The sequence below is a fragment of the Pollicipes pollicipes genome, unplaced genomic scaffold, assembly GCF_011947565.3.
Source record: "Pollicipes pollicipes isolate AB1234 unplaced genomic scaffold, Ppol_2.1 Scaffold_7261;HRSCAF=8764_pilon_pilon_pilon, whole genome shotgun sequence".
NCBI classification, from domain to species: domain Eukaryota; kingdom Metazoa; phylum Arthropoda; class Thecostraca; order Pollicipedomorpha; family Pollicipedidae; genus Pollicipes; species Pollicipes pollicipes.
The window spans coordinates 56963556-56978158 of NW_023597054.1; the positions used below are offsets into that span (position 1 = coordinate 56963556).

Below are 14603 nucleotides of genomic sequence, written 5' to 3' on the forward strand. Positions count from 1 at the left end.
TGGTTAACTGGGTTACGAGGCGCATTATCCGCGTGACGACCCGGCCTTGGACGCCGATGCCACGGTGACGGATCACTCGTAATTACTCACCCATTCACTACGTGGGCTTCTTCACACCGCTGTCATTGGACCTACCAGCATCGTTCCGTTAAGTAGATTCATGCGAGTCGCCTGCGAACTCCAGTCTGGGGCTCGAGGGCCCAGTGCTGCATTACCCAACAGGGGACCGGACGGCATATGCTGGCGAGGGAGCGATGCATGAACGGACACTGCTGCATTTGCACGGCTCGGCTTCGTCGGCCCGGCCGACCAGGTGAGCCTAGTTCGCCGCCCCACCCACAGGCTGCACCACTGTCCATGGCAACCGTTTGTTGACGTTGGGAGCCATGTGACAACAGTTGTGCCCCGGCTCCGGAGGGGAGCGCACGTCGTGGTGTGGGGAGTGCTGTCAGAACATCGACAGTGGACCAATATAGGACCGGTGCGGTCCGCACCCCGCACAGGGGCACCGATCGGTGACTGGTGAGTGACCTGGACAAGTTTGGGCTTAGGCCCTTTGGACTGGGGGCGTAACCCCACCATGAAGTTGGTCGTAGCTCGAGCCTTGTTGACGCCGCTTTTATGGCCAAAACACAACATATGCAATAACCGCTCTTCCCAGAACCTGCCTTGGTCCCGGCCTCCCCGGGCCCCGTGGCGGTTAGGGCCAAGCCTGCCATGCCATGACGTGCCACCGGACATGGCATGCCATGCCATGACATGGCACCAGAGCCCGGAACGCACAGAAACTGAGACCACCCCAGAAGCAAATAGGGGCCACCTATTGACATAATGGGACGTAAGTCATCCCCAGATTATGTCGTCATCAGGTGGCGGCGACGTTGGATGTCGCTATCAGTTAACATCAGATGACGGTGATGTTCAGCATCATCGTGCTGGCTGCACGGCGGTGCCGCAGATAGGCATCATAGCACGCATAGCAAGGCCCAGACCCTGCAGGCGTCACTACTATGATATACATGGGGGGCTTGATGTCAATCTCATCAAGCGCTTCGACCAGGCGTCATACAAGGTGCATGAAGCGGGGCATCTCACTGAGGATTCGGTATGGGATGATCGATGGCAGCACCAGACGTCGCCCCTGATGCGATCGTCAGTGATCAGCATCTGGACCACTTGCATGTCCAGTTCCAAATGACCAGGATGTGTGATCGACCTCTCGCGAGAGGTGTCTTACCCTGTCGGCGCCAGAACAAACGACATCTCTTTCCGGAAGCGTTAGGAAAGAAAACTGGCAGCTCGGATTATGCCATCTGAACAGTACGATCACTCTAGATAGCCACGCTGTGTAGTTCTCTCCCCCCCCCCCCCCCCCCCACAAAGTTGTTAAGCTCGGGCTGGCCTCTAATCTCCGTGAGCCCGCCGGCCCGCACGCCGCGCTCGTCCTTGTGGTGATCCCCCAGCTCTGATGAGCGGTGGCAATGCGCCATTGGTGACATTCTATAGTATGGCTGTCCTGGCTCATTGTGCTTTGACAGCCGCTTTTGGCGCAGAAAAGGCATGTCGTTAAGGTTCAAGTTATTTGTCATGATCGTTCATGGCATGTTGAAATAATGGTTGCAATGTTCGGTGTTCTGATCTCAACAATGGTGTTTGTGAGCCATTCCCAAATTTCTTCGCGGTTTCGAATATAAGTCACAAGATTGTGTATTCTATTTACACATGCTGCTAGCTATTCCATCGTGTTTGGCGAACCTTTAAGGGTCCATTGCCAACGAGTTTGGAGTCCTAGAGGAGGCGATCTGCACCGCAGTGTCGATGCGGTACTAGTGTACCGGGCTGCACCGCGGTGTCGATGCGGTTCTAGTGTACCGGGCTGCACCGCAGTGGCGATGCGGTACTAGTGTACCTGACTGCACCGCAGTGTCGATGCGGTACTAGTGTACCGGACTGCACCGCAGTGTCGATGCGGTACTAGTGTACCGGACTGCACCGCAGTGTCGGTGCGGTACTAGTGTACCGGACTGCACCGCAGTGTCGATGAGGTACTAGTGTACCGGGCTGCACTGCAGTGTCGATGCGGTACTAGTGTACCGGACTTCCGTGAGGCCATGCCCAAAACAGCACTTGACAAAAATCTTTAGGCATCCACATAGAAAAGCTTGTTTTAAGACACGTTTCACGAAGGATGTGCCTGAAAAGTCTGCGCACACATTAAACAGACTATCTTTTCCTGCATCGGCCGAGTGATTGTCTCGGTTACACATTTGGCGAACAAATGTGGAGTCCCTGTGCTGACCTCAGTGGTTTTTGTCACTGACCCGACGTTAGTGATTGCGCATGGCAAATACAATTTGTGTGTTTGTGCGTATCCGAACCACCATGCATTCACCTCAATGTTACCAACTTGTGTACAAATTTCGAACATCCTAATGAAACGTGCGAATACCATTCCAAAACCAAGCTGAAAGCTCACCTCTGGTTTGATCTGCTGAAGGATTCCACAGGCACCGACAGTACACCAGAGCAGGCTTAACCGTATTCTGACAAGGCATTGGCAAGCATACTGAGCAAATGTGCAGCCCCTGAAGAACGTTTTGGTCTGAATTTTGGCAGTGCCGTTTGCTGATGAGGTACAACTGTTCATGGTCTGTTGGCTGGCGTGCACTAACCAGTATATGTAGTATAGTGCCCCGGTCAACGGCACTTCAAGAAAGTGCCCGGCCTTTGGGGCATATTTCACGCACGTGCTCCGCTGAAACCAGAGGGTCAGTCACGTGCAGGAATAGCTTTTTGTAGTACCCCTGCAGCACCGTCAAACTACAATGAGGGGACATTTGTTGACTGTTTTCGAATCAAAAGAACGCTCTCAGCGTCTTGTCACAGCACTACACTTCTTCGTTTTTTGGTATCCCCATGACCACGGCAGTTATGGCTGCAGTCGTCATGACAGTAGAATCTGCTGAGGGTCGTCGTTAGCTGTTTTCTACTAGAGGTACCACTTCTGAGCTGTTTTGGCCCTCACACTGTGGGTCTACTGTCTTAAAAGTGGCATCCCTACGAGTATGCATGACGTCAGTACAAGTGATCGCTTGTGAGGGAGATCGCCGAGAAACGCATTGATTGAAATTTGAACTAGTGCGTCACTATATATCATGAGATGCTCCGGTTTCCAAAGCTAGTGTGTGCTTCGAAAAGAACCACTGTTGTGAAAATGGAGAAATCAAAGCCTTGGTCCAACGTTTCGTTGAATATGCGTGATAATAGCTCATTGTTTGCATAACTTTCCTGAAAAGAATGTTTCAAGATTTCCCAGCATTTATCACACAAACATTTTGACGGACTGGTGTATTGCAAGCATAACAGAAGAGGGAAAAACAAGGCAAATAATAGGTATTACTTTCATAGGGGTCAGCAGGGAGTCCAATGAAATTTCTCCCGCCGAAGCGGCTACTTGAAATAAGATTTCTGAGGAATTCAGAACTGATTTTGAGAAAATGGTATTACCTATCAAATGGAACGCCTCTGATATAACACTGAAGCCAAAGCACAGGAAATATTATTTCCCTTTAAATGAAACATAAAAAGGCTATTGCATGTTTCCAAACGACCCACTAATGCTAACATCCTCATTGCGGTATCCAAACACAAATCGAACTTTGAAGTAGAAACAGCTTCACTGTTTAACTCTAACGGCCAAAAATCCTGGAAAGGTGCGGCTGTTAAGCAGTAGCATTCAGCACACACAATTAAGTTGCCACCGTTGGCTGGGTTCGGAAATCATTTAGGGTGTATGTGTGTGTTGAGTATCAATGAATCTTTCTTGAATACAGGTTCACAAAAATGCACCTTTATTAATGATTTATGAACCAAGAATATTGTATCCATACGAAATATTCATGATCGAAGTGGCTAGGCTTTGTTTTAGCCCTGTATTTACTCAGTCCGTGCTCATGCCAGAACTTCGGCTGCTTTAAGGATCACTGTTTGTTTTAAGTTATTTCTTAAAATGATGCAACAAAGGTTAGCGATATCGGCTGTGTTGTTTGCCTGCATTTACCACTGCGGTCTTTATTTCAGTGACTGTTGCTTATAAGAACGTGACAACATCGACAAACACTATGTGAAGACAACTGTCAGCATCGACGAGCTCTGTTACGTTTTGGAAGTTTATTACGATGGCAGCGCAAGACGTGACCTAAGGTCTACAATCTACGCCAAACGAGCATCAGTAGCATTGCACCACCGATGTAAGCTCAGGTAAGAGCATGTCCTGTTTGACTCCAAACCAAATGTTCCGTTCAATGTCACTTAAACTTCCCAACGCCCAGTGTTCCGTTACCTTCTACGCCACGGGGAGAGGGGAAGGGGATTGCGACCGCTTAGCTCATTTTGCAACTCACGAACTAAAGAATAATACAAACTCTTTGGTAGCCCTGCAGGTGAACTACAAGATCTACTCCAGTGATGTTGCAATAACTGGTGCAGTTGACTTGTTCGGCCGGGTTAAGCGGGATCACGCCAGTTCTTTACGCTTTTTAAATAACGTCACACGCGCCGCAAAGCAGAGCTGACATGCAAGTAAGTCAGTTCGCGTTCATTTAGCCACAAGGGGTAATGTGAGGCCTTCTGAAGCTATTCCGTGGCCACCCATAATGCTCCGTATGTGAATGTATGAATTCTTAATGGCACTCAATATCTAAATTCACCTTTATACATTGGGCGGATTTGAAGACTTGAATTGATGTGGCCGTGAGTGCGGAGCCTTTTTACATTGCTTCTCAGTTGATGCGGCTCATAATTTCACAAGTTTGAAAGCTAACTTGACATTATGCCCCAGAAGCTCCCAGGATCTGATCTGCCCACGAATGAGCCAAACGCATGTCACAACCGTTAATGACGTGCATATTTAGCTCCTGTGCACCTTGAGAGCCACTGGATAAGAAGACCGGTGTTCCCAGAGCTAGCAATTTTTTTCTAAAGATTTGATCCGAACCCTTTGAATGGATGGATTTCCGGGATCAGAGCTCACGCTAAGCAGTGCTTGTTGTGTGAGCCCTGACCCCTACCATCTGATCGCGCAATTCCAGGCAACAGCAGAATAATGTGGCCAATAATGTGGCAATGCACTGTAGCACCACGATTTTCCACCTTTGCGCTGTGGAACCTTGTAAACATGCAGACACAAATGATTGTGGGCACCCGCCTACTTACCCTATGCATGACACCGGTACCATTCAATAAATTTGCTCTCTCCACGTAAAAGGATGAGGAAACTTGACTTCGAAATCAGTTCAAGCCAGTTCAAAAATTGTTTTTGGGAGTCCTGTCTGCGCCATGGTATCTGCGTGCCACGTTATGTAGACGCCAGCTTGTCTCTGTTCCCACAACAGAAGCGAAAGCGTGTGACGGCCTCTGTGAATTGGGACGATGTTTCTATGTCATTTTCCATTGTGCTATTTGATAGGTGCACGCATTCTCGCGGCCTAGTCGGCTGACTTGACTTCCTCTTTCAGCCTGCAACAATGGCGGAGTCTGTCAAGGTGCTCGTAAGATGTCGACCGATGAACGGACGAGAGAAGAAGCTCGATTGCGAGGTATGCCAGTCGCATCACATTTTAGCGAGGTGCAGCGGTCGCACACGACACAGAGGGTTGCTCGGTTGCCACACGGTTGGCGCTGTCCGACTGGAGCTGCTGGGCCAGATCGCAAAGCTGGCATTGCTCGGTTATAGCCGCGCCTGTGTCGCATGTTCCTAGATTGGGTTTACGTTAATGAACAAAAGGGCCGGCCACCTCGCAAGAGCCAGGCCAGGATGGTGAGATGCTCAATTTCCAAGGAAAAAGAAGATTTATGGCATGAGCGTACACAATGGGAGCATCCATTGTCTCCATTCACTGGTGGGAGCAGGTTACAACTTGATGGGAGCAGCTCACTGACACTGGTGGGAACAGATCATTTGATGCTGAGAGTAGCGCATCCACTGGTGGAAGTAGGCCGCTTACCATCACCCACTGGTGGAAGTAGGCCGCTCACCATCACCCACTGGTGGAAGTAGACCGCTCACCATCACCCACTGGTGGAAGCACGTCACTTAACTCTGGGTGCAGCTCAGCCACTGCTGGGTGCAGCTCAGTCACTGTTGGGTGCAGCTCAGCCACTGCTGGGTGCAGCTCAGCCACTGCTGGGTGCAGCTCAGCCACTGCTGGGTGCGGGTCATACGCTGGCGGGAGGAGCCCACCAGCTGTTGTGAGCAGCTCACCCACCAGCGCGAGCAGGTCGGCGGTCCTGTCGTACAGCGCCATTCCCTCACCGGTCCAGTGTGCAGCTTATCACCGCGCGAACAGAACGGTCTCCCAGTGGACAGGACCTAGGATGAGCGCGCGTGCGACGACCCCGCCTCTGCTCTAGGCTGCGGCGGGATGGCCGCAGTGCAAATTTTGATGCCTTGCGGGATACCGTGCACCGTACATGGTCCCTGCATTGCGTCTTGTCATTTCCGGCAGACCGCCTACCTGTCTCGGCAGACCACTTAGTTAGCAACCACTGAGAACTGGACCCGACATTTTGAGAGTTTGTAGGGGATGATAGGAGCCCGAAATTGAAAGGCGTAGACAGATCTAACAGAGTGTGCTTTGCTCATCAGAATAGAGTATAGCATTAATGCCGTACTGGTTGCAACATGCAAGTTTTTTGCCTTTAATTTTTTTGTATTTTCCGTATGTATCTGAATGGGTGTCTTTCTTACTGCCTCGGCTTCCTCGTTCACTCAGTTTTCATGACATACGTATATGCGTCCCTGTTGCCTGATTAATTGTTGGTTGATCTTATCTGATTGTGTACTTACATAACGTCCTTCATGTCGCATGAGGAGATGCATCACACTTTTGTAACTTATTCACGAGAAGCGATCTAGAATATAAAGATCTTCCCTTTCGCCTCCCAAAGGGAAACCGTACGCCTTTCGGTGCCAAAATAAACACTTAATTGAATCGCCATTTCCTGGCCCGAAACAGCTATGTCCTAATCTTAACCGCTGTTCGGTCAGGAGCCCAGACTGGGCCTCGCGGGTCGGCCTGGCGTGCATGTACCCGGGGTCGGTCTGGTGGAGACCATTTTGTTTGATTGCTGTGTGATACTCAGGAGACAACCGCATGCGAACAAACCTGCCTGCAGCGCCAGCCGCATGCGAACAAACCTGCCTGCAGCGCCAGCCGCATGCGAACAAACCTGCCTGCAGCGCCAGCCGCGTGCGAACAAACCTGCCTGCAGCGCCAGCCGCATGCGAACAAACCTGCCTGCAGCGCCAGCCGCATGCGAACAAACCTGCCTGCAGCGCCAGCCGCATGCGAACAAACCTGCCTGCAGCGCCAGCCGCATGCGAACAAACCTGCCTGCAGCGCCAGCCGCGTGCGAACAAACCTACCTGCAGCGCCAGCCGCGTGCGAACAAACCCTGCCTTCAGCGCTGCGTAGGGTGTCCTGCGCTGTTTGCTCCACGTCAGTTCGAAAGTATTTGTAGACCTTGGGAAAGTGGGAGAACGTGGTCATGCTGTCAGGTGAGCTGAGGGGCGCCAGTGAGTCACTGTCTGCGTGAACATGAGTCAGTCCCTGCCGATTTTCCCAGCCGCGACCCTGCGTGTATCGATTCTGAGGCGGCTCGGCTGCACCGGTTGTGACGACACGTTTGCCCTTTGACTACGCCGACGGCGGACCGCTGTCAACACTTCCACGAAGGCCGGAGCGTCGCCTGGAGTGACTGAGTGGCGCAGATGGCACGCACGCAGCGTTCGTGGGCAGGCCGTCACGACACGTGCCAGAGAGAATCGAAGGTGTTGCTGCAGGCGGCAGAGGTGCGACACACCCTTCTCACGACCTTGCCGCACCCTCAGTGCGGGAGACAGCACACCGGATGCAGCAGATGACTGTCCCTCCTCGCAACCCCGTGATTTTTGTGTTATTTTGGTAGACGAGCTGCAGTGCTGTCGACGACGGCGTGACTGCTTCTAAAGGGCTGGAGGTCCGCTGCCTGATAATAGTACGGGGGCCAGTTTGGTCACAAGGGTTTCCACCTGGTCAGCTCACAAGCAAGCGCGACATCGGTCAACGAGCCGTCGCCTTAAACCCATAGGTCAATACAACTTGCATGCAATAAGGATTCTTGCAACATGCGCACTGACATTAGTGAATGCTCTGCCATTATTAGGTATTGTTTGTTTCAATGGGAATGAAATGTTTGAATATCACAATTCCAGCGGTAGCACTAGTTTCATTCATTAGATAGATAAAAGAAACCGAACTGGTTGCATTTTTAAGACTGCGGTGCGGTTGTTGCGCAATTATTTGTGTCCGAGTTCAGTGAGTTCTAAGTTTCAGTGACGTAGTACGAGTCTGCATTTAGTTGTTTTGCCCACCACATCTTACTTCTAGTTGTCACCCCTGTGCCTTTGCCTTTACCTGCTTCAGCTGAAAATCTCATCAAAAAAATTGCGCTGAGGAATGATTGAAATTAATTGTGTTTAAGGATGATACATATATATATATATATATATATATATATATATATATATATATATATATATATATATATATATCTCTCTCTCTCTCTCTCTCTCTCTCTCTCTCTCTCTCTCTCTCTCTCTCTCTCTCTCTCTCTCTCTCTCTCTCTCTCTCTCTCTCTCTCCTCTCTCTCTCTCTCTCTCTCTCTCTCTCTCCTCTCTCTCTCTCTCTCTCTCTCCTCTCTCTACTCTCTCTCTTCTCTCTCTCTCTCTCTCTCTCTCTCTCTCCTCTCTCTCTCTCTTCCTCTCTCTCTCTCTTCTCTCTCTCTCTCTCTCTCTCTCTCTCTCTCTCTCTCTCTCTTCTCTCTCCTCTCTCTCTCTCTCTCTCTCTCTCTCTCTCCTCTCTCTCTCTCTCTCTCTCTCTCTCTCTCTCTCTCTCTCTCTCTCTCTCTCTCTCTCTCTCTCTCTCTCTCTCTCTCTCTCTCTCTCTCTCTCTCTCTCTCTCTCTTCTCTCTCTCTCTCTCTCTCTCTCTCTCTCTCTCTCTCTCTCTCTCTCTCTCTCCTCTCTCTCTCTCTCTCTCTCTCTCTCTCTCTCTCCTCTCTCTCTCTCTCTCTCTCTCTCTCTCTCTCTCTCTCTCTCCTCTCTCTCTCCTCTCTCTCTCTCTCTCTCTCTCTCTCTCTCTCTCTCCTCTCTCTCTCTCTCTCTCTCTCTCCTCTCTCTCTCTCTCTCTCTCTCTCTCTCTCTCTCTCTCTCTCTCTCTATCTCTCTCTCTCTCTCTCTCTCTCTCTCTCTCTCTCTCTCTCTCTCTCTCTCTCAAAATGGCGAGGTCGTATATCGAGGTCGCATGACATCATTGCATATTAGTTTATGTGCTGGGGCGTTCTCCGGGTACACGGCGCTACCCAAATATAATACACATTTTGCTTACAGAAATATATTTATTAATGCAGAGGGCTAAAACTTCATCTATTTTCAGAGCAATTCCTCTCCTTCTTCAGAAAACGTTCTCACCGTTTCGCCTGACTCCATTATTTCATTATGTTGTATTATTTTTCAATCATTCCAAGAGTTCTATAGAAACTCTTCAATTGGATGTCTTCATCCTGCTGGAGGATGACGGTTTTGAGCGCTTTCGACGCCGGTTAGCGACACCCACGAACGCGGTCCTTCATAGTTCCAGACAGGCACAACGGTCTGATGGGACCAGGTGTGCCTAGTAGGGCAGGCGCGGGACGGTTTCAACATGCTTCTCGAGCAGGAATCCATCACGACACGCGTTTTACGGGGTGAATCGGTAGGGCACTGTTGGCTAGCCTGAGCCGCCTCTGCTGGATCGCAGGCAGCATCTCCGGACTAGCCTGAGCCGTCCCTGCTGGACCGCAGGCAGCCGCTCCAGGCTAGCCTGAGCCGCCTCTCCTGGACCGCAGGCAGTAGCTCCACGCTAGCCTAGGCCGCCTCTGCTGGACGACAGGCATTAGCTCCAGGCTAGCCTGGGTCGCCTCTGCTGGACCGCAGGCAGTAGCTCCAGGCTAGACCTAGCCGCCTCTGCTGGACCGCAGGCAGTAGCCTCTTCTGGATCAGATCCTTGTACTACTGTTCAGTTATGGGGAGCTGTTCGGAGCCGGATTGACCCGGATAATGCCCTTCCAGATCTCAGAAAAAGCGAAGAGTACCTTTCCGTAAATTTGCACTGTCAAAACGTCTTAAGTGGCGGCGAGTGTGCATGCTTGCCCCTCTTCAAGTCGCTTTAGGAGCCTGCGATCTTCCGCTGACTGGAATGGCCTGCGACCATGGCCGCGGCAGCGGCCGCGTTACAGGGCAGTGGACATCAACGGGCAGGACGAACCGCGCCGAGCATCACAGGACATTAAGCTTTCGCCGCAAAGTCCTGCCGGAATTTCACGGTCGGATGGTAGGGTCAGGGTCCAACCAATAGGTACTCGTCAGCGTGGGCGCTAATGATCGGAATCCATCCAATCAAAAAGTTCGAACTAAAAATAAAAATATGTTCAGTTCTGCTGCCTATGATGAGCCAGTTGAAACATAAAAATTCTGCGAATTGAAGGAAAATGATGTCTTGACTTGCAGCAGTAAAAACTTATATTTTCCCGCCGTTAGTCAGCATGTAAAAGTTGGCCTGCAACATAGAATACAATGCTACTTTTATTCTTTATTTCATTAACAAGCTGTGAGGAGTTTAAAGTGTCGCAGCTTTGAACAACGCTTGATAGATATGTGGCAAAAGACACGATGTTTACGTAAGCGTCATCACGCGAACACCGTTACGCTTTGCTTCAGCCAGTCAGTGCGTGTGACGGTGACCTGCCGCCCCGGTCGGCTGACGGGGCGGCCGGGGTGCACTATTGTCCCCGTGTCGAGAGGGCCGGGACACGTCACGTCCGATACGACACTGCACGTCATGTCACGCCACGTCTCGCCCGACACTACACGTCACGTCACACACGAACCGACCCGCGCGTCACATCGCGCCCGATCCGGCGCCAGCGGCCGCGCGCGCGCCGCAGGCATTCGATAAAACGTGGCCCGCCATTATCGGTAAGACGCATCGACCCGGTGATAAACGGGATGTATTTTTGATGCTCGCTCGGCGGCAGCTACCGCGGGGCGTCCGCGGCCGGCCGGCTGCGCGGCCCGATCCCCTTCGGTCAGTCGCGCTGCGGGACTGGACAGCGCGGGGCGTAATGAAGGGTCTCAGGCACAGCCAGTGACAGTGTACTCGGACGCTTCCGCGGAGGGCGATGCTGTCCCGTTTGACCTGCCGCGCCCATCGGAAGGCGTCGTTTGTCGTCCGAGATGGTGCCCACACTTAGCTGGGGCGTGCGCCCTGCCCCCGGGCCGGGGGCGGCCGGCGTGGCCCACATGGGCTGCCAGCCTCCGTCGCCGCGGGGCACGCCTGGGTCGTGTTGCACGATCGACCCTGACCGCACGGCCGTGGCCGGCCGGCCGCTCTGTTACGCTCAGAGCCATGGTAACCTCGCCCCGGTGCCGAATCGTTACCACGCCGCAAGGTCGACGCTCTTAAGTGCCCCCGAGCTGCGGCGGAGCCGGGTTTCATTCTGAAGCCTGTGGCCGGGCTGTTGGCATTGCGTGTAGAACGGCTTTACGTAACTGGATCAGTTGGACGTGCTAGGCGATTTTCGCTGAATTGATAGCTGCCGTCTCATTAAGCTGAATATCATCTAGCTCAGATCCGGATGTTGGTGGGGTTATAGCCGCTGCATATTTCCAGTCAACTTTACCCGCCATTCAGCGGCTAAACAAGATTGGCCTACAATGAACCTGCTGTAGTCTGAGTAGTTCATTCCGATCAAATAATCATGCTGAAAGTTATTCATGCAGTGAGAATGTATGACTAGTCGATAGTGTGAGAAGGTGGCGTAGTGCAGCAGCAGAAACGAGCATTTTTGACGGAATTTTTCGACCTATATTAATGTGTATCCACGCTGGTATCGCCGCCACCACAGCTTCCATATCGCAGTATCCAATTATACAAATATGGCTATGTATATGTGGTTGGTATGCGTGGCTTCACATATTGCATATAGCTATTACATTCAACCCGTACCGCAACGCATTACCATTTAAGCTGCGTTCTACTTCCAACTGCGAATGCAATTCGTCGGCCATTCTGTAATTTTCTCAAGTTATTTTGTGGGCGCAGGTAGAAAGCGTGGTGTGCCATGTGTAGTCATGGCAAGGCCAACCTTAAAATTGCACCAACTTCTGCGATCAAGCCACTGACACAAAAACAACAGTCTTCTTTGAACAGTCACGAACATTGCCGTTGACCAAACCAACCATAACGAAACCATCGCCTCTGATGCGACCTACCCCTGCTCTAGTCATGTCTAGCACCAACAGCGCTATTGACATAGACGTAGACGTAAGCGTGTTTTTGGGCCGTCGGAAGAGACGTCGCGGATATTCAAGTCAATCGTCACAAGTTTAAAAACAGGATGTCCATGACTACAAATAACTTCGCACTCACAGAGCAGCCTTGCTGATCAGCATCAGTTACATGCATCACCAAAGAGTAATTTCGACTTGATCATTGTGGGTGACCCACCGTAAACCCGACCCATTTGTTCAGCATTGCATGGCGGCCTCATGTTCGTCTGATTGCCTCCAGAATAGGTCGGAGGCCTACGCCATGACGGCCTCGTGTCCGTCTGACTGTCCCCAGAATAAGTCGGAGGCCCACGCCATGGCGACCTCGCGTCCGTCTGATTGTCCCCAGAATAGGTCGGAGGCCCACGCCATGGTGGCCTCGTGTCCGTCTGATTGTCCCCAGAATAGGTCGGAGGCCCACGCCATGGCGACCTCGTGTCCGTCTGATTGTCCCCAGAATAGGTCGGAGGCCTACGCCATGGCGACCTCGTGTCCGTCTGATTGTCCCCAGAATAGGTCGGAGGCCCACGCCATGGCGACCTCGTGTCCGTCTGATTGTCCCCAGAATAGGTCGGAGGCCTACGCCATGGCGACCTCGTGTCCGTCTGATTGTCCCCAGAATAGGTCGGAGGCCTACGCCATGGCGGCCTCGTGTCCGTCTGATTGTCCCCGGAATAGGTCGGAGGCCCACGCCATGGCGGCCTCGTGTCCGTCTGATTGTCCCCAGAATAGGTCGGAGGCCCACGCCATGGCGGCCTCGTGTCCGTCTGATTGTCCCCAGAATAGGTCGGAGGCCTACGCCATGGCGGCCTCATGTCCGTCTGATTGCCTCCAGAATAGGTCGGAGGCCTACGCCATGACGGCCTCGTGTCCGTCTGACTGTCCCCAGAATAGTTCGGAGGCCCACGCCATGGCGGCCTCGTGTCCGTCTGTTGGTCTCCAGACTAGGTCGGACGCCCGCGCCATCTCAAAGTCACTCGGATGAATGGGAGCTTTTCCTAGAGCCGGTGCCTCTCGGAACCTTCAGCCTTATGACCAAATGAAGACTTTAATCCTGTGAGGGGGCCTTGGCGACTCTGGGTCCGAAAACAACGGGGTGGCAGAATGAAACAAATCATCTGAAATGTTAAGTGAAATATCCCGTTAGCGCAAACCGAGTTACCAAAAACAGGGATGTTTAGTGAAGAGGTAGAGTCACTCGCATTGGGTTCAGTCCCCCAGCCGATAGTAACATCCGTGTCAACCGACCTCCGCGCACGGCATCAGCATCGTCTCCGCATATCACACCGACTTTTGAAGCAGTACTCCACCAGCCTATCAACTCCACTTGCGACTGATATTCAAATGGCATGTGCTTCGTTTACTGCAGGTGCACGCGTGGCCCAAAAACAATGTGAGCTTCACGCCTAAAAAGTCTGCCGTACAGCAAATAAACAAATATGTGCAGAAATTCCAAGCCTTGCACTCAATCGTCGAGGTAGAAGGACAGAAATATGTCTACTTCTTTGTAGATGGTCAATATACATGCTTTTGTTGCTGTCCCGTTTTGTCTTCACTTGCTCCTAGCCTTGCTCGTGCTTTTTTGCTTTGGTCGTAGGGTCGAAAAATTGCAATATCTGCTTTTGTAATAGTGTATCTAATATATATATATATATATGCAGACTACGTCACGCAGGTGGCTCACGGACATCAGCAAAGTCACAGAAGCAAAATTCTCAGTAGTTGTAAAACTGGTCTATTTCGTGAAAACAAACAAACACACCAACAAACACATCCAGCCGCCAGTGGAAGTAGGAAGAGAACAGAGGTGTGCCACTATTGTAGCTATTATCGATGAGAAGGAGGATGAAATATTCAGTACGCTGTGCACTGTCCTTCACAAAAGTCACGCGCGTGTCCTTGGACAGGCTTTTCTCAAAGATTGTCCTTTCACGTGTGCTAGAAAGAGCGCTAATTGGCTGGACTTACACTAATTAGCGTCCATGGCTGGTTGATACAACCCGATTTAGATCCTCACGTCAGAACGGGACATATTATCAGCGGCCAAAACCACGACAGTCTTCCTTTTAAGTCCGCTTGTAAAGCGAATGGGGCGACATAGAGCGGCACGACGATCTGAGGGCTCCAAGTCGCGACTTCGATCGCTCGAGAGTGCGGTGACACCTGCCGCGCTCCGGCCAGCGCGGCTGAGACGGC

The 14603-nt window shown here is 51.6% G+C and overlaps 1 protein-coding gene across 1 annotated transcript in view; it reads left to right on the forward strand.

Moving 5' to 3' along the window:
* The first annotated feature begins 413 nt into the window (after window positions 1-413).
* The window catches only part of LOC119112895 (osmotic avoidance abnormal protein 3), a 40018-nt gene continuing 25828 nt past the window's right edge, over window positions 414-14603 (forward strand). Inside the window, exons 1-3 of the mRNA XM_037237201.1 lie at window positions 414-522; window positions 4081-4260; window positions 5517-5597. Of these exons, the coding sequence (XP_037093096.1) occupies window positions 5526-5597 (72 nt within the window). The 5' untranslated portion in view covers window positions 414-522; window positions 4081-4260; window positions 5517-5525. The remainder of the gene's footprint in view (window positions 523-4080; window positions 4261-5516; window positions 5598-14603) is intronic.